The sequence below is a fragment of the Eleginops maclovinus genome, chromosome 18, assembly GCF_036324505.1.
Source record: "Eleginops maclovinus isolate JMC-PN-2008 ecotype Puerto Natales chromosome 18, JC_Emac_rtc_rv5, whole genome shotgun sequence".
NCBI classification, from domain to species: domain Eukaryota; kingdom Metazoa; phylum Chordata; class Actinopteri; order Perciformes; family Eleginopidae; genus Eleginops; species Eleginops maclovinus.
Window position 1 is genome coordinate 5,602,992 of NC_086366.1, and position 24,529 is coordinate 5,627,520.

The 24,529-nt window shown below is 40.2% G+C and overlaps 2 protein-coding genes across 3 annotated transcripts in view; one reads left to right on the forward strand and one right to left on the reverse strand.

Annotated features, from left to right (window-relative positions):
• Nucleotides 1-226: 226 nt before the first annotated feature.
• LOC134880810 (lysosomal amino acid transporter 1 homolog) lies at nt 227-8,751 on the reverse strand. Its single transcript, XM_063907891.1, has 8 exons — nt 8,580-8,751; nt 7,559-7,921; nt 6,623-6,752; nt 5,619-5,706; nt 4,848-4,957; nt 4,254-4,349; nt 2,997-3,182; nt 227-2,287 (listed from the first exon to the last, which is right to left on the reverse strand). The coding sequence occupies exons 2-8, from the start codon at nt 7,756-7,758 to the stop codon at nt 2,171-2,173; spliced, it is 927 nt and encodes a 308-aa protein (XP_063763961.1). The 5' UTR covers nt 7,759-7,921; nt 8,580-8,751; the 3' UTR covers nt 227-2,170.
• A 1,107-nt stretch (nt 8,752-9,858) lies between these two features.
• The window catches only part of veph1 (ventricular zone expressed PH domain-containing 1), a 72,160-nt gene continuing 57,489 nt past the window's right edge, over nt 9,859-24,529 (forward strand). For both annotated transcript variants that reach the window (XM_063907899.1, XM_063907901.1), the window contains exons 1-4: nt 9,859-9,962; nt 17,907-18,488; nt 18,791-19,009; nt 20,889-21,063. In XM_063907899.1, the coding sequence (XP_063763969.1) occupies nt 18,351-18,488; nt 18,791-19,009; nt 20,889-21,063 (532 nt within the window). In that variant the 5' untranslated portion in view covers nt 9,859-9,962; nt 17,907-18,350. The remainder of the gene's footprint in view (nt 9,963-17,906; nt 18,489-18,790; nt 19,010-20,888; nt 21,064-24,529) is intronic.

The following is a 24,529-nucleotide window of genomic DNA, read 5'->3' on the forward strand; positions in this document are numbered from 1 at the left end:
TCTGTGCAGCACATCAGTTTTCATGCTTTGTATTTATGTTAAATTGTCCCTATCAAATAAAAAATAAATGACATTTCCATTACTTTTGGATGACGTCCAAATTTAATGCAATGCAAATAAATACAAGAAACTATATTTGTGTTGCTCATAAATGACTGAACGCTACACTTTTGGTCTTTTCAGTCTTATATATAAAACGAAAAAGAAGACATATTGACACAAAGTGTATGTTGACCTTTTGACTGAGTATATATTGCAGTTTATTCAAGTTGTGTACATAGTTATCATCATACATACATTGGTCTGTACTACAGTTTATATGAGAAGACGCTTGCCATGTACACAATACGAAGAAAATAACATTATGCTTTGAAATCAATACAGTGTGACAAAACCTAGTCTTATAAACACATGTTCTACAGTCATACAAGTTTGTTTGTGCTACTTTGCAAAGTGTTTCCTATTCATTTGAAGGAATAATCAAGGTTTGAATCGTGCAGTACAAAAATATGTAGCAAAAAGTTCAATCTATTGGAAAAAAATGTATACTCTAATTGCATCAATTTACAAAAAAATATTCATTTACAGTAAAAAAAGTAACAAGGAATTCCCCAAATATCAACTTAATTACACATTATTGCATCAAGTGACAGGCTGAGAGTGAAATAACAGCCAGTCCTAACATCATTGCATGTTTTAAATGTGTATATACAATGTGTTTGATCAAGCTCTTAATTATGTTCACATTAAATGAGGTAGAAAGATATATTACTTTCATTTTGCAGAAACAGCACCACAGTTTTACTAATGATCGAAGCCGATATCCTTTAAGAACATTATATGTTCTGTTTCATTTTTGTTCTGCTTTGTTTTCATGTATTTGTTTTGTTCAACCGCGTCGCGTTAACATTAAAATTGACTTGACAAGAGCATCTGCAAACAGAACAGAAAAACAAACTAACGTGCAAACGGATTATAAGCCTCATGACTTTAACTACGTCTTTAAGACATCCCATTAATGTCTCTATTCTCAGATGCATTTGGAAATACATTATCAAAAAGTAATGACTTATTTAATGACTATCTCTGTACGTCATAATTGTAAAAGTTGCATAAGAGGACACCAGACTATGCAGCTCATAACATGTTAGTAATAAGAGAAGTAAAACAGAGGCTTAAAGGAGCCCTATTATGCTCATTTCTAGGTTCATATTTGTATCTTGTGCCTGATTGGTTATCTGGCCAGCTCTTTTGTGATTGGCCAACCACTTAGAGATGTCCCGCCCCTTAGACTATCACTACGATGTGTTGGAGCGCTAGCGAGTGTTCCGTAGTGATGTCACTATGGTCCTGAACTTTGGGATTTTACCCTTAGCAGACACTTCACATGCACAGAACCCATAATATATAAGCATAATTGGGCCTCTTTCAATAAAACGCTGTCAATAGTTAAGACATGCAAGTTTTGACAATGCATATAAAATAAAGTTGTATTTAACTTTAAGAGGCACACAATTCTGCATAAAAATAGAGAGCTTGGACCACATTCAGAAATTAACAACCAAGATAAAAACATGTTTAAAAAGCCTGGTAGGTTATGGCACTCAAATACCAAATTATGAATCCCATTACTATGCCTCCTCATACAATATTGCAATATGATACAGCAGTATTTAAGCTTCCCTATCAAAAATGTGTGTATAAATAACAGGCACTTATTTATTCCATAAAGCTTGCATTTAGGAGGAGAGGTCTGGCACTAAGCTCCCTCCTCTAGGTGTCCCCGGTGGCCAATAAAAATATTGTTTTCCGTCCCAAAACAAAATCAAGTAATCCCAGTGGATGAATGTAACAAATCTGACCTTTCTATTCAGAATAAATACAAGGAATCTGATAAATGCTTAATGGCCTGCCTAAAACAGAAAGGTTGTGGTTAAACTAACTGGAGAAAAATGTTTCGACCTGATATTTCCGTGGCTAATTGTCACATAAAAGACAGTTAACCATATTTTTGGGGTTGATCATGTTCGAAAGTAATGATCCTGCTGGTGCCTCAACACGGCTGCATATAGCTTCTGCAATTTCTCTGAAGTTGTTATTCAATAGTCACAGAGAATCAGCAGATAAATCAGAAACTGCAGATTGGGCAGTCCATGTTTGGTTCTGTTTCCTATAACAGCGACAGCTCCACCTCCTCACACAGCAGAGGCTCCACCTCCGGGACGCTGAGCAGCTTGCTGCCCTTTGCTGAGCTGTTCTTCCTGTACACCACGAACTGGGCAGTCACCTGACAGGAGTTAAGGAGCAAACACCAAAATAATTTGGAACAATATGTACAAGTTTATTTTCATTTAAATATTTGTATTATTTAGTTTTAATTGGACATCTTACTTTAACTTCTTATTTTTATATAATTTTATATTTTAATTTGACCTTTTTATTGCACATTTTCACTTTAGATTCTTATGGTGGTTTTTTTTACTGGACATTTGACTTCAAAGTCTTTAAATATATGTGTATATTCTTTTTAACTTCTTGTGTTTCTATATATATATATATATTTGTATTTTTCATGAGGAATTTGACTGTAAATACCTATATTAACATAAATATTTTTATTTTATTTGTTTACACGCACTTTTAAATTAACATCTGATATTCATTTAAATATTTGGACTCTTTTGTCAAATTTAATATAACTCTATGTTTCTATAAATATCTTTGTTTTATTTTATATTTTTAATTGAACATTCTTACTTAAACTTCCAATGTTTATTTATTTATAAATATATATATTTTATATTGTTGTTTTACATTTCATTTATCCTTTTTTCAACTACCACAAAACCCAAAGATTATGAATTTTGATGCTAATATAAACAATTTCATCCCCTTTTAAATTAAAATCAGTGACAATTTTAGCTTTTTTTTCAAGTTTTCAAGTGAGTTTCAGATTTGAAAGGCTTTGTACATTAAACGTGTTCTTTAAAGGATACAAAGAAGTCCAGTATGAGGACTCCCAGGCTGCCAATGAGCCAGGCCAGGTGCTTGATGATGAAGGTCTGTTTGGAGCCCTTCAGAGCAGGCAGCACCACGATGACGCTCACTCCGTATGTCCCGTTGCCCATCATGGCCAGAGCGAACAACATGTAAGAAGTGCCCTCCGTGGACTGTCGCTGGAACTAAAATAAAAAATGGTTTATAGTATTAAGAGTGGCAGAAATATAGATTATAACCAGCTTCATAACTGCATTTGTCACTATTATTCTAGCCTCGACTCTGTTGTGATTGGTCAACCACTTACAGCTGTCCCGCCCCTTAACCTATCACGTACAAGGTGTAAGAGCGCTACTCAATACAAGCGTGAGTGTTTCATAGTGACGCCACTGTGTTCAGGAAGTAAATAAGGAGTCCAATGGAGTCGTTTCAGGCAGGGGAACCTTGGGATTTTATCCTTTGCAGACTATTTACATGCACAAAAACCTATAACACACACTATAGGAATGGGAAAAGAAGCCAAAAGCAGAATAGGGCCTCTTTCATGGTTGGTTTTTCAGCACAAACAGCAGCAGGATGTGTGTTTGTCAGAGTCTGAAAGCATCCATTCAGTATTGTGAAGCAGGGGAAACTTTTTAACCTTGACTGAACAATGGAGTTTTTTACTCCCAGTTCAATCTGTCCCCACAAGTGTAAATCTCTGAAAACTGAGTGCCACGTATTACATGGGCTGGACCCAACATTAGGCAAAGTATTTGCACAAATTCTGCTGAAGGGTAAATAATAAAAGTTAACCTGATGAATAACTCTCCAAATGTTTTGGGATTTCTGCTGAAAAAGATGCATGTGCAAGCATGTAGGACTTTCCACAGGGCAACCCAAACGTATTGATACCAAATATTCAGGTATAGTGTGTTTGGGTGTGTGTGTGTGTGTGTGTGTGTGTGTGTGTGTGTGTGTGTGTGTGTGTGTGTGTGTGTGTGTGTGTGTGTGTGTGTGTGTGTGTGTGTGTGTGTGCCGAGGATTTTCTCTAAGCATACTGAGACGATCCCCTCCGGTGATTAATATCTGCAGTCGTGCCAAGATGTTTATGCAGCACAACAGCACCATTGTCTTTAGCGTCTGGTTCTTGTTTTTGTACACATACACAAACTCTCACTGTTGTATAATAAGTTGAGTTTTCCCTGAGATATTCTATCATGGTGGCACTGCAACATCCACAACCTCAAATACCACACCGACAAATGGCCACTTACGTTTTTATAGAGCTGGGGGAACCGGGAGCTGAGGTAGAACACAGATGCCAGGTATCCACATACATAGCCTGTGATTTCCACTGATTTAGAGGTACTCTGGAAAACATATGGAAAGGACATAGAAAGAGGAACACAGGCCGGCGCACGCACACGCGCACACACACACACACACACACACACACACACACACACACACACACACACAGTATTTTTCTATAAAGCATTAAATTAACTCAGATTTGTTCAATGTGTTTTAATAGTATGTTTCAATATTTTGTCAGAATCAGGTTTATTGTAGTAGGTAAACGCACACAAGGAACTAGCCTCTGTGTACAATGTGCATACAGAGACAGTTGCACGCAGAAGATACCTTCAGAAAAGGATATACTAAAACACTACGAACAGTTTCTGCTGCAGTTTACTCAGTTTAGTTAAAGTGGATGAGAGGCAGCTTTGTGTACAGATGTGGGGACTGCTAATACTGAGCTGACATAAATGACAACAACATGTTATTTATTCAGTTTTACTGCTGGTTTCTTTGTCTTTATGTTACTGGTTTTAACATACTGTATATACAATACACGATATACCAACCTTGGTGTCTAAAGAAGCACTGTTGTCTACGATGAGTTTGGGTAGAGCCAGCAGGACTAACGTTGCAGAGCCGCACCACATGAAACACAGCCATTTCAGCACAGGGCTTTCTACAGACACACACAAAAACCAAAGAATACACAATGAGACACACAAAACAAATGATAGCCTACCCCAACACAACACAGTGTGACTATCAGCTTGAAAAGTTGCTTTAGAATAGAGAAATTGAACATTCAAATCTGTAAAATAACTTCTTACCGGACATTTCAAGTTAACTGATTATGATGTCTTTATTGAACATTCTTACTATACCTTTTCTTTTACTACTGTTAACTGGCTGCTACTTTCTACATTTCCACCAATTTGTTTATTATATTCCTACTTCGCTTGTGTTTCCTTGAGCTAACTTAAATGTTGGTATTATCTGCATGCATTTTTTACTTTGACTATTTTTGTCATTATCTATACTGTCCCCCCCCTCCCTCCCTTTGCGGTAACAATTTAATTGTCCCCTCTGTGGGACAAATTAAGGATTTCTGATTCTGATTCATATATATATAGTATATTTGTTCAACATGAGTCATTAGGCAGTCATGCACTTTGGCTCTGGTGGTAACAACTCACACTGTAATTACATAACAACTGGGACTGAGCCTGTGTCATCTATGAAGTCAGCAGCCTGCAAGTCAGCCAGCTCAAATGATTATTGATGTAAACAGCAGGAAACACTTCCTCCCTCATGGTGATGCTCTTCATGAGCGTGCTTACTTCTGCTGGAGCTGTTCTTGATCTTATAGTAGAGAAACTGGGAGATGAGGATCAGGTCTGTGAAGATGTAGAACACCACTGTGACTACCTGAGAGAGCACATGGAAAAAGAAATGTAATTAGAAAGTGAGTCGAGGAGTTTATATTGTTATAGTGGTTCCTTTATAGTGCTGTGTAAGCTAGAAAAAAATGGTAAAAACTAGGGGTTTAAAAGTTAAAACCATAATAAAGCAAATTCCTTTTAACGGCACAGTTTTTTTGATGGCCGATTAACAACATTTCAACAGCAAGAGCTAAATGAATGGCTACAGCTAGAAGGGGATTCAATTGATTTAAATTAACCTACATTTGTCTTTGTTTTGGATTGTTGCAGTAACAACAAAAACACATTTTGTATAAACCAAGCATATTGGACGACTCCCATTGTGAAAACAGTATAAAAAAACCTGAAAAATATACATTAAAAGGTCAATTAAAAACAGATGAATAATGTGCAATTAATTTGTTATTAAATTGTGATTAATCCCTAGCTAAATATGGACAGCATCCAATTAATTGCTATTAACATTTTGAACATTGGTAGCCCTAGTAAAACAGCCTTTGAGACATTCTACCATGTATACTGTATATGGCAACCAAATTGTAAATGTAATAGCACCTAATGTCTTTTCAAAATAAGCAAACAGACTGTACATTTTGGAAGTTTCACACACAGTGTTAGAAGTACAAGAGATTGCAGGAAAAGGCCTACAGTATGAACAGGGGTTCTGAAATGTAGTGACTCGCTACCTTCAGGGACAAGAAAGGAAATGAAAAATGACTCCAACGGATCTGAATCTGCCAAATACTAACAGCACTGGCATTGAGTTCAAAGCGCACACACACACACACACACACACACACACACACACACACACACACACACACACACACACACACACACACACACACACACACACACACACACACACACACACACACACACACACACACACACACACACACCTGAATTGGCAGCTGGCTGGTGAGGTAGCACCCTGCAAAGCTGGTCAAGTCTCCACTGAAGAGGAAGAAGAGGAAGCCAAACGACATTGCCTCCTCCACTTTACCGTTCCTATAGGCCTCGTACACCTGCCTGGATAGAGACAACACATGGACAAGATCAAGTTAATTTCATAAACACCAACGCTTTCACCTCTATAAGCATCTATCTGAAACAAGTCCTAAATTGATCAATACAATATATCTAATCTAATTGGATCTCACATTTAAATATTATGTAAACAGCATAATAAAATTGGAGACGGTACGAATGTAGTGCGGAAGGGTGCTGTAATAAAAAAGGAATGATGGATAGCTACTTTATAAGCATGAGCTAGTTGGATTTGGCAGTAGCATTCCTGCTGACAGTTGTGAGCTTTACATGCTAAAGAAAACTTTGCAAATAAACTACAAATATCTAATTTACAGTTATGTACTTATTGTGACCCAAATGGCAATTCTCATAGCAATGTTTAAGGTACTTTACTTGAGTATTTCTGTTTGATTACTTTGTATTTCTACTGTACTAATTCAGAGTCAAATAAAGTAATTCAATGTCTTCCACCATAACCAGCCTGATAAACACACGAACACATCAACATATATAACATATTGGACCAATCTACACAATAAGAACTTTTACTTTGATTACTTTAAGTATCTTTTGATCCTAATACTTTTGTACTTTTACTTACTAAGAGTTTTCCTACACTGTGGTTCTTTTATTTTTACCTATTAAAAGATCGGAGTACTTCGCCCACCTCTGATTTTAAAACAGTGTACAGTGGGTGTTCGGTGTAACAGAGTGAGTGAGTGAGTGTGTGTGTGTGTGTGTGTGTGCGTTTGTGTGTGTGATTAACAGTTCATAGTTTATCAGTGACACTTCGTGATGCTACTTACGGCAGAGTGGACAGCAGAAAGCAGAACATGGATATAAGTCCTATCACCACGCTGCAGTACTCCCACACATTATCCACACACTCCTCCAGCAGGTAAAGGATCCACGGGGTCCCGTTCACACACATCGGCCGGCCGGGAGAAGCGCTCCAGTTCGAGGCGGCCACGTCCGCACTCTTCCCAGGGAAGCGCGCGGTGGCCATGGCCCAAATGCCGGTCCCGTTCCCCGGCTTCCTGCACGGTGTCCTCCCTCCTGCTGCTATTCCCAAATCCTGAGTAGATGTGGTTTATTCTTGGAACAAGCCTAATGAAACGAGGTCTGACACACCTGCCTGCCTCATAAAATAGATCCGTCATTGGACGAGACTGGAAGACAGAAAAACCACAACAGGGAACTGAACCATGGGTGTATAAAGAGAACTGGATACACCGTTCATTCTTATGACAGTTGATCAGTGGCGAATGAAGCCCAAAATAGAGCGACTGTAGATTCAGAAAGTACCCGGAAGATCCATTCTTTTGCCCTGTAGAGCATGCGCACTTGAGTTTCCCTTAAGCTCCACCTTCGATCTCCCGCTCTACCCAGTCAAATGAATGGAGACAGATAATAACTCTGGATTAAGCTTAAATAAGGGCTATATAAGTGTTCCTGCTGGGTAGTTTATTTAGCTCCAAAAAAATGACATGTTGACTTACAGACGTCTCTTTCCCAATTCTTTATAGGGCCAAAATGACATCACTTGAGTTGTAGTACCACCGTTTGGCCACTACGAACATTTGCTTCAATGCCCAGTGCACTTTCTTGGGGCATGCACTGAGCAAGTGATAACATCTGCTTTATTTGAGTAAATCCTAAATTAGTGATTAGCCCTATAATTCGGAAAATCCCTCCATATTGTGATACTCTATTTGGTTCTTATTTTGCTTTCGCTTTCAACACTGTCATTAAGGCTAATTTGCACACTTGAGGATGAGATGCTAACACAAAAAGACGGCTAAAAAATAGCTTCCGGTGACCACCCACCTGATAAAATGGACTCGAAAAATCCTTGAAAGTGTTTATCGGTTCTTTTTAAACTCCTCCCACATCCTTATGTTTCTTTAATATATAATTATGGTCTTTAAAGAACGCGCAATATAAGCTACTAGCTTAATGTTATCCATCGCTGCTGTTCCCCAAGTAACCAGCCCTCACGAAGGACATTACATCAGATGGGGATTTTCAAAATAAAATTTTAAGACAATAGTTTTGACAAATAAAAAAAAAAAGACATTTAGACATATACTATATACATATACTATATTTTCTGCTGTGCAGATAAAAACATTTTTTTAAAAAAGGTTGTGTGGAGCAGACATGTCCAGCAGGATTTACAATATGTCTATTCTCGTGAGCAAGAATGGATAGCGGGCCAAGTTGCGATTAGGTTGTTCATTATAAAATGTGAAGTCTCATTAAGAAACGAGCCTATATACAAGTATGTCCAGCACCACCAACAATATTGCCAAATCATGAGCTTTTATTTTGACCCATTAGAAACTGTGGACATATTGTCTAGCTTCACTTCCCAACAAAATGGCTGGGGAAATACCGCCACCTATTGATGGCAGACTTATCAGCAGTGCATAAAGGATACACTAAACAATATAGTGAGTATTGTTTATTTTAGTAAAGCATTCAATTATTCAACAATAATAGTACCACTGCTACTGCTGCTGCTATACCCACAGATATTGATTTTAACAGTAACAATAATATTAACAACATGATCCTGTGTTTAAAGCATGCAGGATTTATTTATTTTCTTTCAAAGTCAAAGTCCACTTCATTGTCAAAGTTTCCACATGTGTTATACATACAGAACATTGAAATCCCGTTTCTGGCAGTCCCACAGTGCAAATATAAACAAGAACATAAAACATAAAAAGATAAGAGCATAGGAACAAAAAAAGGGGGATTAAAAAGGGGTATACAAAAAAAAACTAAGTAATATTACATATATTAGACACAATCAACACAATTTGACAGTAGTGCAAGTAGCTCTTTAGTGCAAAGTACATTTTCAGTTTTCCTGGTTCTCAGCTGATAACTGATCTCAAATGATAGAAGTTGATAGATTGTTACTCTGGTGTGTTAGCTCATGTGACAAATCACATACGTTATGGTTGGCTGTTTCCTATGTTTTCCCGGGGACACTTGAAGGCAGCATCCCAACCTGTCCCTCCCACCATCCACCTGTTGCACGGCGCGCTCTCGTCTGCCGCACGGTGGCGCGCTTTCCAATGGTGGCCGACGAGGATGGTCAGAACCCGAAGCTGTGCAGGGGGAATGTGTGTTGCTATATGCCGCTGCAGACGGAGGGGTTTGGAGGTACTGACCGAAGCGTCCTCGCGCTGCACGGAGAAGGTAATTCGTCCGGTTGTAGGAATTCAACCATGTTTGTGTTTTTTCATTCTTGTTGCATGGCAATCTAGCGTTAACAGACAGAAACGCGTTGCTGGGATAAAGGGAATGAATGCCACCCACATTCCCTGATGTCGGGAAAGTTGTCTGGATGAGGTGGAATCATGCACAATCTCTCCTGCTGGGTAAAATGCCTTTTCATTGTCATCTGTAAACATGAATGGACAGAGCAGGTGGATTGAAGAGGGGAATTCGTGGCTTGTTTTTATAGGCGCTGAATGCAATATGTAAGGTTAAATACGAGTTAATTATTGCATAATGCTAACAGTTTACGCGATAATGTTCGTGTAAAAATACGATGGACTGTAGAGGACACACGTGCAGCTCTACAGTGAATATTTGTAGGTTTATTTGGAAAAAATGGAGTTGTTATTTTACACCTGCTTTACTTTCATGTCGCCTCTCAGTCTCTCTCCCCCATCTCCCTTTGTGTGTGTGTGTGTGTGTGTGTGTGTGTGTGTGTGTGTGTGTGTGTGTGTGTGTGTGTGTGTGTGCGCGCGTGTGTGTGTGTCTTTCGGTGTAAATACAGAGGAATGTGTGCTTACAGCTTGAAAGGCAAGTTCAGTCGCATTACTCATACCATTTGGTCTGTGTATATCTGGTTATGCTCTGGAAATCTACTGTTGCTCCAACTGTGTGTGTGTGTGTGTGTGTGTGTGTGTGTGTGTGTGTGTGTGTGTGTGTGTGTGTGTGTGTGTGTGTGTGTGTGTGTGCATGCTCGTGTGTTTGAGGGGGCACTCCTCAAGGTCACAGACAGATGTTGATGTCTCTGGCAGTTTCTTGTTGTATCACATTCTCTTTTTTCACTTCCATTGTGAATGAAAACGACTATATAATATAATATAATACTTTCTAATTAACTTAAGACATGCAATCCATTCGTTCAAGTGTTTTACTCCTTTTGCACTCCTGCCAAATCTGTCATGTCTCCCAGTTTATCACAGAGCAGCACGGGCACATAGATGCACAGTGAAGACCATAATTGTTTTCCAGGAATGAGGATACACTCAGTTTTCTGTTTAGAGAAAAAGATATACTGGGTTTTTGTGGAGTCATGTTATGCTGTCTTTGCATTTCCTTGTCCTGATGCTACTTAGCTCATTTTCATCTGCAGAGTAAATGAGGTTGCAATTATTTTTAACCAATTAATGTATGAGAACAGTGTTTTCCAGGATATGCACCACCAGTAACTTAATCTCGGTATCACAATATAAAAGCAAATTCATTTAGATCTACACTTATAGTATAAGCCTACAGAACAGTACAGCTTGCAAAGAATAAATACAATCTGATCCAACTCTATATGCTCTTTTGAGTTTTGATTGACATTGTAATCCTGCTAGAAATCCCCAATTGTTATAAATGTAACAGTAATCTAATGACATCTTTTTTTATATAACTATGAGGGAATACATGTCACTCCCCAAGCCTGCTCAGGAAAAAGCAAGTTATTAAAGGAGTTCTAAACTTAGCAGCAAATTAAACATGTATTAAGGATATATATTTATGAAAGCAACTCACTATCACGAACAAGGTCATAATATTTAATGCGCTGACTTTTTTTCCCTTAAGCTTGCACTCCTGGGTCACACCGGTATGCTGCACGATAGCTGCCCACTGCTCCTAGTACTAGGATGGGTTAAATGCAGAGGACTAATTTCACTGTGTGTGCTCTGCTGTGTGCATGCATGTGACAAATAAAGAGGGTTTCATCCTCCGATTCTATCTATGTGCTGAGGGCAGAACATGCTTCCGTTCAGCTCTGGGAGAGTTTTGGCTGCAGCGGGGAGTAATGAATAATAAATGGTTTAGAAAATGTGTGGATGTTAGTTGGCTGAGTGTTACGGTAATGCACCGGCACATCCTTCTGCTGTGGAAATCCGCTGAGAAGCCTGAGTCTCACAGCGCAAATTTAAAAGAGGAACCCCCCCCCTCCACACTTTGGATATTGCACAGTGTGCCTACTGACACACACATTCACTTTCATCTGCAAACACACAGTAAAGCCCATTTAAAATAGTTTTTGAGGACCTTCTATTACTTTTGTTAGGGTTTTTTCTTTCCCTGTCTGTGACATTTCACCACGATATCAAGCAAAGTAGGTCCCAAAATGTATTTTTTGCATGAGAAATCTTGGAGTGGGAGAAATTCTTGAGTTTAGGTCTGATTCCCAATGGTTCTGATCATTTAAAGAGCTTTATATGCTCATATTCAAGTTCACATACAGGTATTTTGTGCCTCTACTGGGACATGTCTTCATGCTTTAATGTTCATACTGCCTGTGATGCTTCACGTCTTTTCCCCCTCTGTCTGAAACCAGAGCCTGGTGTGCTCTGATTGGTTAGCTGGCTGGTTGCGGTCTGTTGTGATTAGTCAACAGTTTAGAGATGTCCCGCCCCTTAGCCTATCATAAAATGTGTTGGAGCACTAGCTTATAGAAGCCAGGTACACAAAAACATGTATTACACACTAGAGGAACATTAATCAGGTTACAGAAAACTGGTAATTGTAACGGATTACATTTTTTAAGGTAACCCTCCCAACCCTGTTGATTGCACATCTTATCTTTCTGCAGTGTGTCATCCATACTTGTCACATTAAGTGTTCCTGTGGTCTGGAGCTCTTATCAGCTCCACATTGAACTCTCAAGAGAGAAAGTGAGATATTCACTCTCTCCCGTCATGCTCAGTCTCTGCTTTCTGTCTCCGTATTTCCCGTTCTGTCTGACTTAATCTCTTCAGTCTGCTTTTACAGTAGTTATCTACTGCATCTCCTGTCATACTGTAATTCCGAATCGTTGCTCTGCAGCTGCATTACCTCTGGGCATGAATAATGGAAAACCTTTCCATTCGTTCCACACTCATACATTATGTTCCCAAACCCCGGGGTCTGTCTTTCCAAAAGTCTTTGCTGATTTCTCTTTGGCAGTGTGGATCTATTCCCAGGGAAATCTTCAGGGAATCTCTTCTTTGTGACTTATTCATCTTATTTATTCATGGCATCAGTTACATAAGTGATGGCCCAGTTATAGGGAAACTACCAACTTTACCAGCTTTTAATTGTATCACTAGTATGGATTACACGGTAGTGCAGCGAGGACTTTTTGTAGTCTCCCTCGACAAAAAGCCAATTGCATTTTTCCTTTGGATTTCAGTGTATTGTAGAAAAATAATCTCTGGTGCTTGCACATGTTTATGATGTACACACGTTTTAGATTTTTGAAGCGTAAATGATATCGCTAGGAGAACAAAGCTAATGTTAGGCTATAAAATAACTACTACTTCTTTGGGAAGTAAAGTTGATAAAGCTGCCAAATATCAAATGTTCCTTACTAATGATTAAAAAAAAGCAGCCTTCCAACCGAGTTTGAACTTCTCTCCTCCTTCTTCCTCCCCTTACAAATTATGCACAAATAAAGACTGAAAGAAAGATATGAAGCAGTTATGTGGAGAAAACAGGAATGCAGTGCTCTTTTCTCTCCCTTTCACTCTGCTCCTTTCTGAAGTATTTGAGTGATTGAGTGAGTGTGTGTATGTGTGTGTGTGTGTGTGTGTGTGTGTGTGTGTGTGTGAGTGAGCAGGTGCACATTACACAGAAGGATAGGGCCGACTGAGCAGAGGGAGAGAGAGAGAAAGGGGGAGACGGGGGAAGGAGGTCTGTCTTATAGGTCATACAAAAGAGCCAGTGTTTCCTCTCTCAGAGTGCTGAGTGAAGACAGCGCTGGAGGATAGAGAGGAAAGAGAGGCCCTTCGGTCACATTGTCCTCACATAGCCCCGGACCCTCTCAACACACACCCCCTGCACACACACCCCTGTCACCCCTCACCCAGTGCCCCACTACCCGCATCTCCCGTGCAACATGTTGGTGCCTGTTAGAGCTTTAGATACCACACATTTTAAGGATATTATCAACCAAAAAGTAAAAAAATCGCCTACCTGCTGCTACTTATCATAAGTGTCAGTGGGTGTGTGTGTGTGTGTGTGTACGTGTACATGTGTGTGTGCATGCGTGTTTGTGTTCGCGTGTGCTTGTGTGTAAAGGCTGCATTCCTGAGCTTGCTGAGCTGTAGCTGGGTGATTAATAGTAACTAGCTGATTGTTTAAGAACTGAAATTCCTCAGGTCCGTTTTTTTCCTCTGCTTTTAAACACACACACACACACACACACACACACACACACACACACACACACACACACACACACACACACACACACACACACACACACACACACACACACAGTAAAAGATAGTGGCAGCTTGTTCCACCTGTACATACTTAACGGTTAACTGAACAGCATATCTTAGTTGCGTTGTTGTACCTTTGTTGTTGGTACTTTACTTAAATGTTTATGAATGTGATGCTCTAGCTGGCACACACTCCCGCACCAACACCCACACACACACACACACACACACACACACACACACACACACACACTCACACACGCACACTGGCACAGTCACTCATGGTTGGCTTGCTACTGAAAGGAAAGTTTACCTGTAAATAAACACAGCAGTGTACTATACGGAGAAGAGAGAGGATATTATGTGTCTGTCATACTGTATGTGCAAGTGTGTGTGTGAGGCTTTTAATGAGGCATTCAGGTAGAATAATAGGTGCTCAGTGTGTGTGTTGTCTGCAGGTTACACAGAGAATTCAGGACACAGAAACCTTATCCACCTCTGGCTTTCTCTCTCCCTCTGACTCTCCTTCCTCCTCTCCTCCTGGTGTCTGTTTTCCTGTGAAGTTTTTTTGTTGTTGTCTTTCTCTGATCCTCTCCATCTGTCCTCCCTAGCTCTTTATCTTTCTGACTTTCTATTCTCCTACTCCAAGCTTGTGATTACATGTAACGGCATTATGCAATCGGGATACAGCATAAAGGTAGCTGTATTCCCTTTCACCTACATAAAAAACAAGAATACTGTTACATTTCCAACAATTGTGGCTTACTAGCTGGATGAAAATGCTTGTAAAAAAAAGCTAAAAAAGAGCATAAAGTATTTGTTGTAAAAGGATCAGATTTCATTTCTTGTTTGTAAGCTGTACTGTTCTGTAGGGTTATCATTTACAGATAGTGTGAATCTAAATGACCACTGCCTGATTCTGCTTAATCGAAGGCAGCTTTTCCTATAAATAAAATCCCTGAGCAGAGGACACAGGTCACATTGTTCTGTTGTCTTTCATTATACAGTTGTGAAAAACGTTATTATAATGGACATTAATATCTTAAATGTAATCCGGTATTTGAAAGAGAGATAGTGGAGGATATGATGGATTGATTGTCTTGGCGAGGTGAGCAGGCAGGCCGCGGGGTTCTGGACACATAGAAGATTGTATTTAGTTTGGTGAGCAATAGAGGATGCTAGTGCAGCAGTCGAGTCTGGAAGTGATGAGAGCATGGACAAGCGTTTCCATTCCTGACTGTTGCTCTACACATCAAGGGTAATAGGTGTGCGTGTGTGTGTGTGTGTGTGTGTGTGTGTGTGTGTGTGTGCGTGCGCGCGACAGATACATCTCTTCGCTCTGTGTTTATGGTTGTTTTGTTGTTTTTGGTCCAGGCTGCCTGGCTCGGACCAATAAGCATTCCTGATGTGGTTTCCTAGCAATGGGCTGCTCTCCAATCCCCGTGTTGGCAGGACAGACGACGGTCTCCAGAGGGCTCCGCTTTGTTTCCTGTGGTCGGCTTTGGCTCGCTCCAATGTGACTTTTATTGGAAGGTGTCAGAACTAGATGACGTCAAGGGTTGGGAAGGTTACTTTAAAAATGAAATCTGTTGCAAATACTAGTAACCTGAAAAAAAAAAGAGGTAATCTGTTGCTCCCCAAGCTTGCTGCCATCTGATTGTAGAGAAAAGTGAGAACAGCAGGCAGACAATGACACAGATACATATGCTTAGATCTTCTGAAAGGAAGGAGCAGACACAGTGGGTGTCTGTTTTTGAATAATGTGTTTGTTTCCTACTTGCAAACTTAATTTTTTTTGTGGCACAGAGGACAGATAAAGAGTTATGAAGCCAAAGAAGATACACACCTTTGGATGGGTTTTGGAGCATGTCTTTAAAGAGGACATATTGTGATCATGGTTCAAGTTTATGTTTGTCTTGGGTGCCTCTACTGTGACATGTTTCCATGCTTTAATGTTCCAGGTATTTTACAATTACACAGAAGCCAGTCCCAGAGCCCAGTCTGCTCTGTATGGTTAGCTGGCTGACTCTGTTGTTATTGGTCAATCACTTAGAGATGCCCCTTAGCCTATAATGTACAATGTGTTTGAGCTGTAGCCAATAGAAGCGCGAGTGTTACATACTGATGATGTCACTATGTTAAGGAAGTAAACAAAGAGTCTAATGGAGCCGTTTCAGACAGGGGAGTGTTTGGAAGAGAAATTCCCTCTGGAGGGAACACAGGGATTTGATTCTTTGCAGACCATTTACATGCACAAACACCTATATATATATATATGACACTACAGGAAAGGGAAGACCTTTCAAAGATGTGATCCGTCACAATTACTACTTTCCTGATAACATAATGATCTCGTTATATGTAATCCTCTACTCCCCAAGCCTCTGTATGTATTTGAATGTGTGTGTAACATACCCCCCCACCCCCCACCCTTCTAAAACACTTCCTGGTGTTTAATGTTTAATTGAGGCTGACAGAAACAGTGATAATGGTTAACACGGTGCCTTTAATTTCCCACAGCTCTGAGTTCATTCATAACACTTTTACGCCTGAGAATTGTTTGTTCTCAATGGAACATCCTGTCTTTATGAATTTTATTTTGCATCTGAATGATTACTAGAAAGCATATTAGGGATAGAACAAATCACACACTGTTTTAATCGATGGAGAATATTTAACATGCTTAATGGCCTTTAATTTGAAGCCAGCACAGTGTAGAATATGCTCTCTGTAACTGCACAGTTAAAGCAAACACCTCTGTGAGTCACACATTCCCAGAGTGTATGCGTGTGTGTGTGTGTGTGTGTGTGTGTGTGTGTGTGTGTGTGTGTGTGTGTGTGTGTGTGTGTGTGTGTGTGTGTGTGTGTGTGTGTGTGTGTGTGTGTGTGTGTGTGTGTGTGTGTGTGTGTGTGTGTGTGTGTGTGTGCGTGTGTGTGTGTGTGATTTTGAAGCAGATATGTCACACATTACCAAGGAGTCATCCATTACAACTTATTCACATATTAACTTACAGAGGGGAAACGGAAAGAGAGAAAAATGGGGGAGGGATAGATGAGGGACCATGATAGGAGTAGGAGATATTTGTTGTTAAATGTCATTTTCACATGAAGCCTGTTTGACAGCATAGTTACCTTGGTCGAGGAAGTTATGTTATTGTTTGTAGGCCGACCTAGAAGTCAAAATGAACATCCTAGCAATTGGTTCTCTTTATTACACGGCTTAATTTAATACTCGATTCTGATTGGTCAATGTGCAGTCATATCAATCCACAGAAAGAAGTCCGGTCAATTTAGTGTCAGCTATGAACAACAAACATTAGACTTACTGCGCTTTTTGAATATTTATTTTTATATTTGTGGAAAGCACAACAGCAGAAGAAGACAACACCAACAGGAACACAGTATGGGCTCTGGTAGTGTTTAAAGACTTGTTAATGGAAAAGAAAATGTGAACCGACTTGGACAGTTACAAAAAACCTCCATCAGTGCTGCCCTTATTTTAAGTAACATTGCTGTCGCCGCATTTCCAGCATCTGGTACGCAGAGGAACGGACTATTATTTGTTAGTGGGAGAGATAAAATCATTTTCAATCAATATTGTGAGTCAAGTCGTGGTTCCTGCTCACCCTGAGGTTGTTCTTGTTTCATTCATACATCATCCCATCCTCAATGTAACCTACCTCTCCTTCATTTTACTTCAGGACTCTGCTGCAGAAACGCTGCCTCCTCCAGAAAATCCCTCATCTCCATGGTAACGGGCCTCGGGCAGACCCAGAAAAACATCTGGTGAAACTCGTCCGATCCTCTCCAACCTACCTGAATCTGGACCATACTGCAGAGGAGTTTTAAAAAATCATCATTCTTGAAGTATTAATGATGATCTCTAAGACTTCTTGGAGTTATTTTACAATTTAGAGTGAGTTCACAGGAGCCAGAAGACCTAAAATGGTGCAAAATGTAATATTTGAAGACTCGATACGTTTATAAGGACATGTCATTCTCTCTAAATGCTGCCCTGGAGGAAAATGTAAAAGATTGCTGTCTTTGAAGAATATGTCAGGGATGTATCCATACACCATTAAGGGCTCTTAAACTGGACACCAGTCCCAAACTGGTCTGAAAGGAGTCCCCAAAACCGGACCAGGATGCACCAGCTGTTCAGCCAGGTGCTGGGGCAGCGGGATCTGTCCAGAGCAGGGGATCTATTTTCTCTGGAGGACTCAGAGATCGAGGCCGGTCTGTCTCAGGCTCTGGACCAGATCAAGGCTATCTCCTGCTCACAGGTCAGAAACCAACACATAGACAGGAAGAAACCAAGACATTTAGGATCAAAAATGTGTCCTCTGCTCAGAGATTTTATTTAAAAAGCAGGGAATAAAGTTACCTTTTATTTAAATGCGTAATCCTGTTACATGTATCTGTTACTATCCAAGCCTGCACTTAATTTAATTTACCTAAGATATCAAAGGGCATGTCCTAGTTTAATTAATTATTCATGCTCTTATCCATAATTCATCTTTTTGTCCTTCAGTTCCTCACTGCATCCTTAATTAATTGTGCCCTCTCACCGTCTGCTGGCTCACAGGACTATCTGACCAATGACAACGACCAGGCAGTGGTGGAGATCTGCATCACGCGCATCACCACGGCGATACGGGAGACGGGTTCCATCGAGCAGCACAGCACGGCGCTGGTGGGGCTGTGGGAGTCGTGTCTCGAGCACAACCTCACCCCGCAAGGTGAAAACACAGAGGACACGCCGCACGCCAAGATAGCCTCTGACATCACCAGCTGTATCCTGCAGGTACTTACACACACACATGCACACGAGGCATTGTTTTGTGATGTTGCAGCTCTAAGTGCTTTAACTAGATCAAATCGAACTTTATTTACAGTAATACAAAGATAATACTTGCCAGGAAATAAATAATAAGCAACACATAGATTTATAAATACACTTTAGACCAACAGAAGTCACTAAACACAGAGCTGCCTAAAACATTTTTTATTATTTCTTAATTTCTTGGAAATAAATGCGATTCAATTGAACTAATTTAATACAAATTAATAGTAAATACATTATGTGGGAGAGAAACTCTCTGGGAAAACAAGAATTTTAGTCTTTGCAGAACATTTACATGCACAAAAACCTCTTTATGTCTTTTTACAGGAAAGAGAAACCCCCAAAAAGAATAATATGGCCTCTTTAATAGCAAATAAACTTAAAAAATAAACACTGCAGAGGAAATGTAAATCATGCCCTGGTTTCCCATCAGACCTAGCAGCTAAAAGGCTTAAAAGCAGACCGACTCTCTCTCTCCGTTTCCTTGGGGAATGTGCTTAATACCATCATAATGAGACCGAGAGGCACGTACAGCCGCTCTGATGTCTTAACTCTGTCAGTCTCTTTCCTCTTGATTTCGTTCTATTCTGTCTTACTTATTCACTGTCTCTTTTCCCCCCGTCTACCTTTATTTTTCTCTGATCTCTTCTGTTCTCTCTGTCATCCTGTCATTTTGAATCTGTGCATGCACAAATACTCTACTTACCCCTCCTCTGAAACTCCCACAGAGACAGAGGTGGAAAGAAGTATTCATTTTTTACTTTAGGAAAAATAATTATCGTGAAAAAGTATTGGCATCAAGATATACCTAAGTACCAAAAATAAAGTTGTACATAGGGAAGCTGAGCAAAAATGTACTGTTTGGTTAGATTTAAATAAGGGTGATGATAAAAATAACATGATGGTAGATTAATTTGATGAGTGAGTAACGTTTTTGTGGATACGTTGCCTGCACTGCCATCTAGTGGTGGAACAGAGATGTGAAAGACACAGAAAATAAGGCTTCACACTTTTTAAACTCTCCAAAACATCAACAGCAGCTTGAAAGGCATTCTGGGTATTCTAAGTAGAAGTTAATAATGATGGTTGAGTTTAATGTTGGGTACATGAGCTCACATTGTAACATCCCAGAGTTGCAGTGAACATCCCAGAATACGACACATCCTGACAAATGTCAATATCCTCTTTCCTTCTCTCTCTTGATCCTCGTTAGCAACTTATTATTTTGCTGAGCAGTGGTGTGTTATCGAGTATAAACAACCTCTGAAATGTCCAACTTGACCAATCAGAATCGAGTATTTAACTAAATCGTGTAATTAAATGTATGTAATGACTGCTGCAGACCCTAGAAGTGTAAAACTTGATGTTTATACTACATTTGAAATAATTTGCAATAATAGCCTGCAGTGTTAGGCTCAGCAATATCACACACACAAAGGACTATGTTCAAACACACTTGTATATCAGTGTGTCCTGTTGAGGGTGCTAGTGCATTTCATATCCTGTTCTCTCTTTCTTCTTTCTGTGAGTGTTCACACGGACAAACCATACAAACCTGCATCCTCAAATATTCTTTCACACTTTCCTCCCTTTCATACGTTAATGACGTTTTAAATCATAAAACCTTTATTCGTCTCGCAGTGGGGGAGTTTACGGTGTCACAGCGGGAAAAGGTACAGTGCAGATTTAAGGCCAAAGGAGAAAGAGAAGACTTAAATATATAATAAATAAAAAAGAAATACCCTGAAGGTCTTTGATAACTCCTTAAATAAAAGCCCCTGTTTTTGGATATATGACAAAGGCTGTCTCCTGTTCCTCCTCTCTTGATTCCTCTCCTCAGAACTACAGCTGTCCCTCCGTCATGATGCTGGCCGTCCCTGTGGCGGTGCGTTTCCTGCAGAGAGGGAACCGGGAGCTGAGCAGGAACATGTCCAGTTATCTGTCGCTGGCTGCCATCGCCAAGGCTGACCTGCTGGCTGAACACACCGAGGCCATAACGCTCAGTGTGCTGGGAGGTAGGACAGTCCTTTTATACTGCGATACTTAAATTAGACAATTGATTACATTTATTACATTTTAAAAGTGACCCTCCCCATCCTGGATACTGGTCAGTGTTGATTTCAACTTCCTGTCTTAACAATTGCGAAAGGTGAACTGTGCTGACCTCTTGAAAGTCGTGAAGGGACATTTCCCCAAAGCTCTGCCCTTTTAACCCTTTTTATAACATTGATGCTCATTAGTAAGTTATAGGTGTCTTAAGGGCAGTAGTTAGCAATCCTTGATGGAGATCTATTTCCCGCTTTAGGCCTGTACACTCAAACACACACACACACACACACACACACACACACACACACACACACACACACACACACACACACACACACACACACACACACACACACACACACACACACACACACACACACACACACATGCTTCATTTAAACCTGACTGTTGCTGTGTAGTTCAGAGAGAACACTTTACATTATGTTCGTTGGTCTCTGTAAATGTGTATACACAGGTGTGTTTTTTAATTCAACACTAATAGCTACATGCTAAATGAACACCTCAAACACACATGCACCCCCTCACCCCACACCCCCACAGATACTCACAGCCTCACAGAGTGAGCCGCCCACCCTGGTGATGCCCCCAGCGAGCACATTGTCTGGCAGCAGCTCAGCACATGAAACAGCTTAGCTCTCTGCCTTAGAGTTTATTTTGCGACTGAAGTGAAGCCAAGGCTTGAGCTTAAAGCGGGAGATAGTTGAAGAGACACTTTACACCTATCGTTCATAAAACCGTGACTGAAAATACAGACACAAGGTGGTCGCTGCCAAACAGACAGCAGCTGTTTCTGATTAGAGACTGAAAAGATGAATTTGCCTTTCAGGCTGCAATGTTTTAAAACAATTGCCTGTTTTATGTGAATTAAGATCAAGTTCGTTTAACTGCTGCCAAATGTTGTTTATAAAAAGAATAAAAAAGACATAATAGATAGATAGCTAGGTAACTGTTTTGTTAGCTTGTTAAATAGATAACTAATGTATGCTAGCCAGCAAGCTAAACGGACAGACAGACAGACAGACAGACGGACAGACGACAGACGGACAGACGGACAGACGGACAGACGGACAGACGGCTAGATGGCTAGATAGATCTTACGAGAGCTAGCACATTTGTTAGACCGGTAGCTACGTGGCTAGGTAGCTAAATCAGCAAGCTTGTAAAGTGGATGGATGGATGGATCAGTTATCAGGCCTTTTACATGAGTTAAAAATATAAACAATTACAAAAATTGACTTCATGATACCCACATTTTTTGGGACAGAAATAATGTTTTATGTTTGTTTAGAAGAACTCCAGAGGGTACCTAACTCTGGTACATTTCCCCCTTTAACTATGTAATCCTGTCTTTATTTTATCATTGTGTCATTTTAACATGTTCCTTTTTAACATGCACACTTTGTAGTTTACATATCAAATTCCTGTACGTCTGACGCTCAGGGGAGATACAGTCACAATGTTTGTTTCAGAGCTTTGACCCTGAGATTTCTTTCCAATAGATGCATGACCTCTCCTCATAATATCACACTTCAGGACCCTCGTGTACACCAACAAGAAGTGAACCTTGGCCTTGTTATTGAAAGCTTAGAAAGAGTGAGAAATGGTGGAACAAAAGAAAGAAGTACAGGGTGAAAGGAAGAGGACATATTTTTAGAGAGATAGAAAGTTTAAGGCAAATAAAAACCAAAGCTTCTAGTGGCTATAATCCAGCTTCATAGGGGTAATGATCTGATGGTGGGCCTGGTAAGTAGAGTCGAAATATAAACACAGGGTTGGGAGGGGTAAAGCAAATTAAGGCAGTAGGCGTGTAGATCAACGTGTTTTATCACATGTGATCCATTATGTGCGACTATACAAACCAAACAAGGACCTCAATGAAGAAATCGATGCTTCATAGTGTCAGTAATGGTCAAAAACGTTTGATATTCTGGGGAAAAAAAGCCACAAGATTGGAGGAATAAGTTATTACACTTTGGTGTTTCTAGCAGCAGATAGAGGAACTGCAAAGCTGGAGCAAGGTTTCCTTCTTGTTCTATTTTCTATTTATAATAAATGTGTCATATGTCCAAGTTACACCGCTAAGGGCCCCAGAAATACACCAACCATGTGTAAACAAGCTGTTCTCAAGATTGCACACTTTCTCTTGGGCAAATAAACCTCTCATTTCTTTGTGTATGCTATTTTCCAAACATTTTAAACAAATTATACTTTCAAATAGTGGTGGGGAAATATCTCCAGCGACTCCAACGTAAATGACACCTATGCACACACACATAAACTCAAAAGAGAGAGGGGGAAAGTGAAGATGACTTGCTGCAGGGCTTTATTAAAAGAGTTTATGTTTTGAATGCAGCCTAAGCAGTTTCCACATTTTCAGCCTCCACTGCATCACAAACTCTCTAACAAGCCTCTCCACCTCTGAAACCTCAACATAAACACAACACAACATAAACAAAAGACTACAAACACATGCCAGACTGTATACACACACACACACACACACACACACACACACACACACACACACACACACACACACACACACACACACACACACACACACACACACACACACACACACACACACAGTTGTCGAAGCAATAACAGATTACCTCTGTTTTTTCCCAGCAACCCCTCTGTTCAGGAAGTGGGCTGATGTAATGGGGTTGATGATGGGGGGTGTGATGAAACCTTGGTCACAGGAGCTAGCTGGATGGATGGACGGATCGTGTGTGTGTGTGTGTGTGTGTGTGTGTGTGTGAAGCCTGGTTTCACCACATGTGTTCTTTGTGACGGCACATTACTTGTTGTATTTCGATCAGCTTTGTGTGTGTGTGTGTGTGTGTGTGTGTGTGTGTGTGTGTGTGTGTGTGTGTGTGTGTGTGTGTGTGTGTGTGTGTGTGTGTGTGTGTGTGTGTGTGTGTGTGTGTGTGTGTGTGTGTGTGTGTGTTTACTAGTAACAGGAAGCTAGGAGCAGGATGCAGCATGAAGGTTTTATAGCCTACTACAGTAAGCCGCAACAGGCCTTGGTCATTATCAAATGTCGGACACACACACACACACACACACACACACACACACACACACACACACACACACACACACACACACACACACACACACACACACACACTCTCTCTCGCATTAGTACCTGCACACATATGGCATTACTTTAGCCCCATAGGCATGGTTCCTTCCTTCTCAGAGTACAGTCAAATCTGATCTTATGGTAACACTGAAGTGTGGTATGTGTCGTCTGTCAAATTTATATTTCCTTTCTCCCCTGCTGTGAGACATGTGTAGATACTGTACTCTGGCTTGTAAGGTTAACACCAGGCAGAGTGATTATACTTCAGGGAGGGTGGGTTTGCTGGAATTCAGTGTGAAAGGTAAGACTTGCTAACAGGTCAC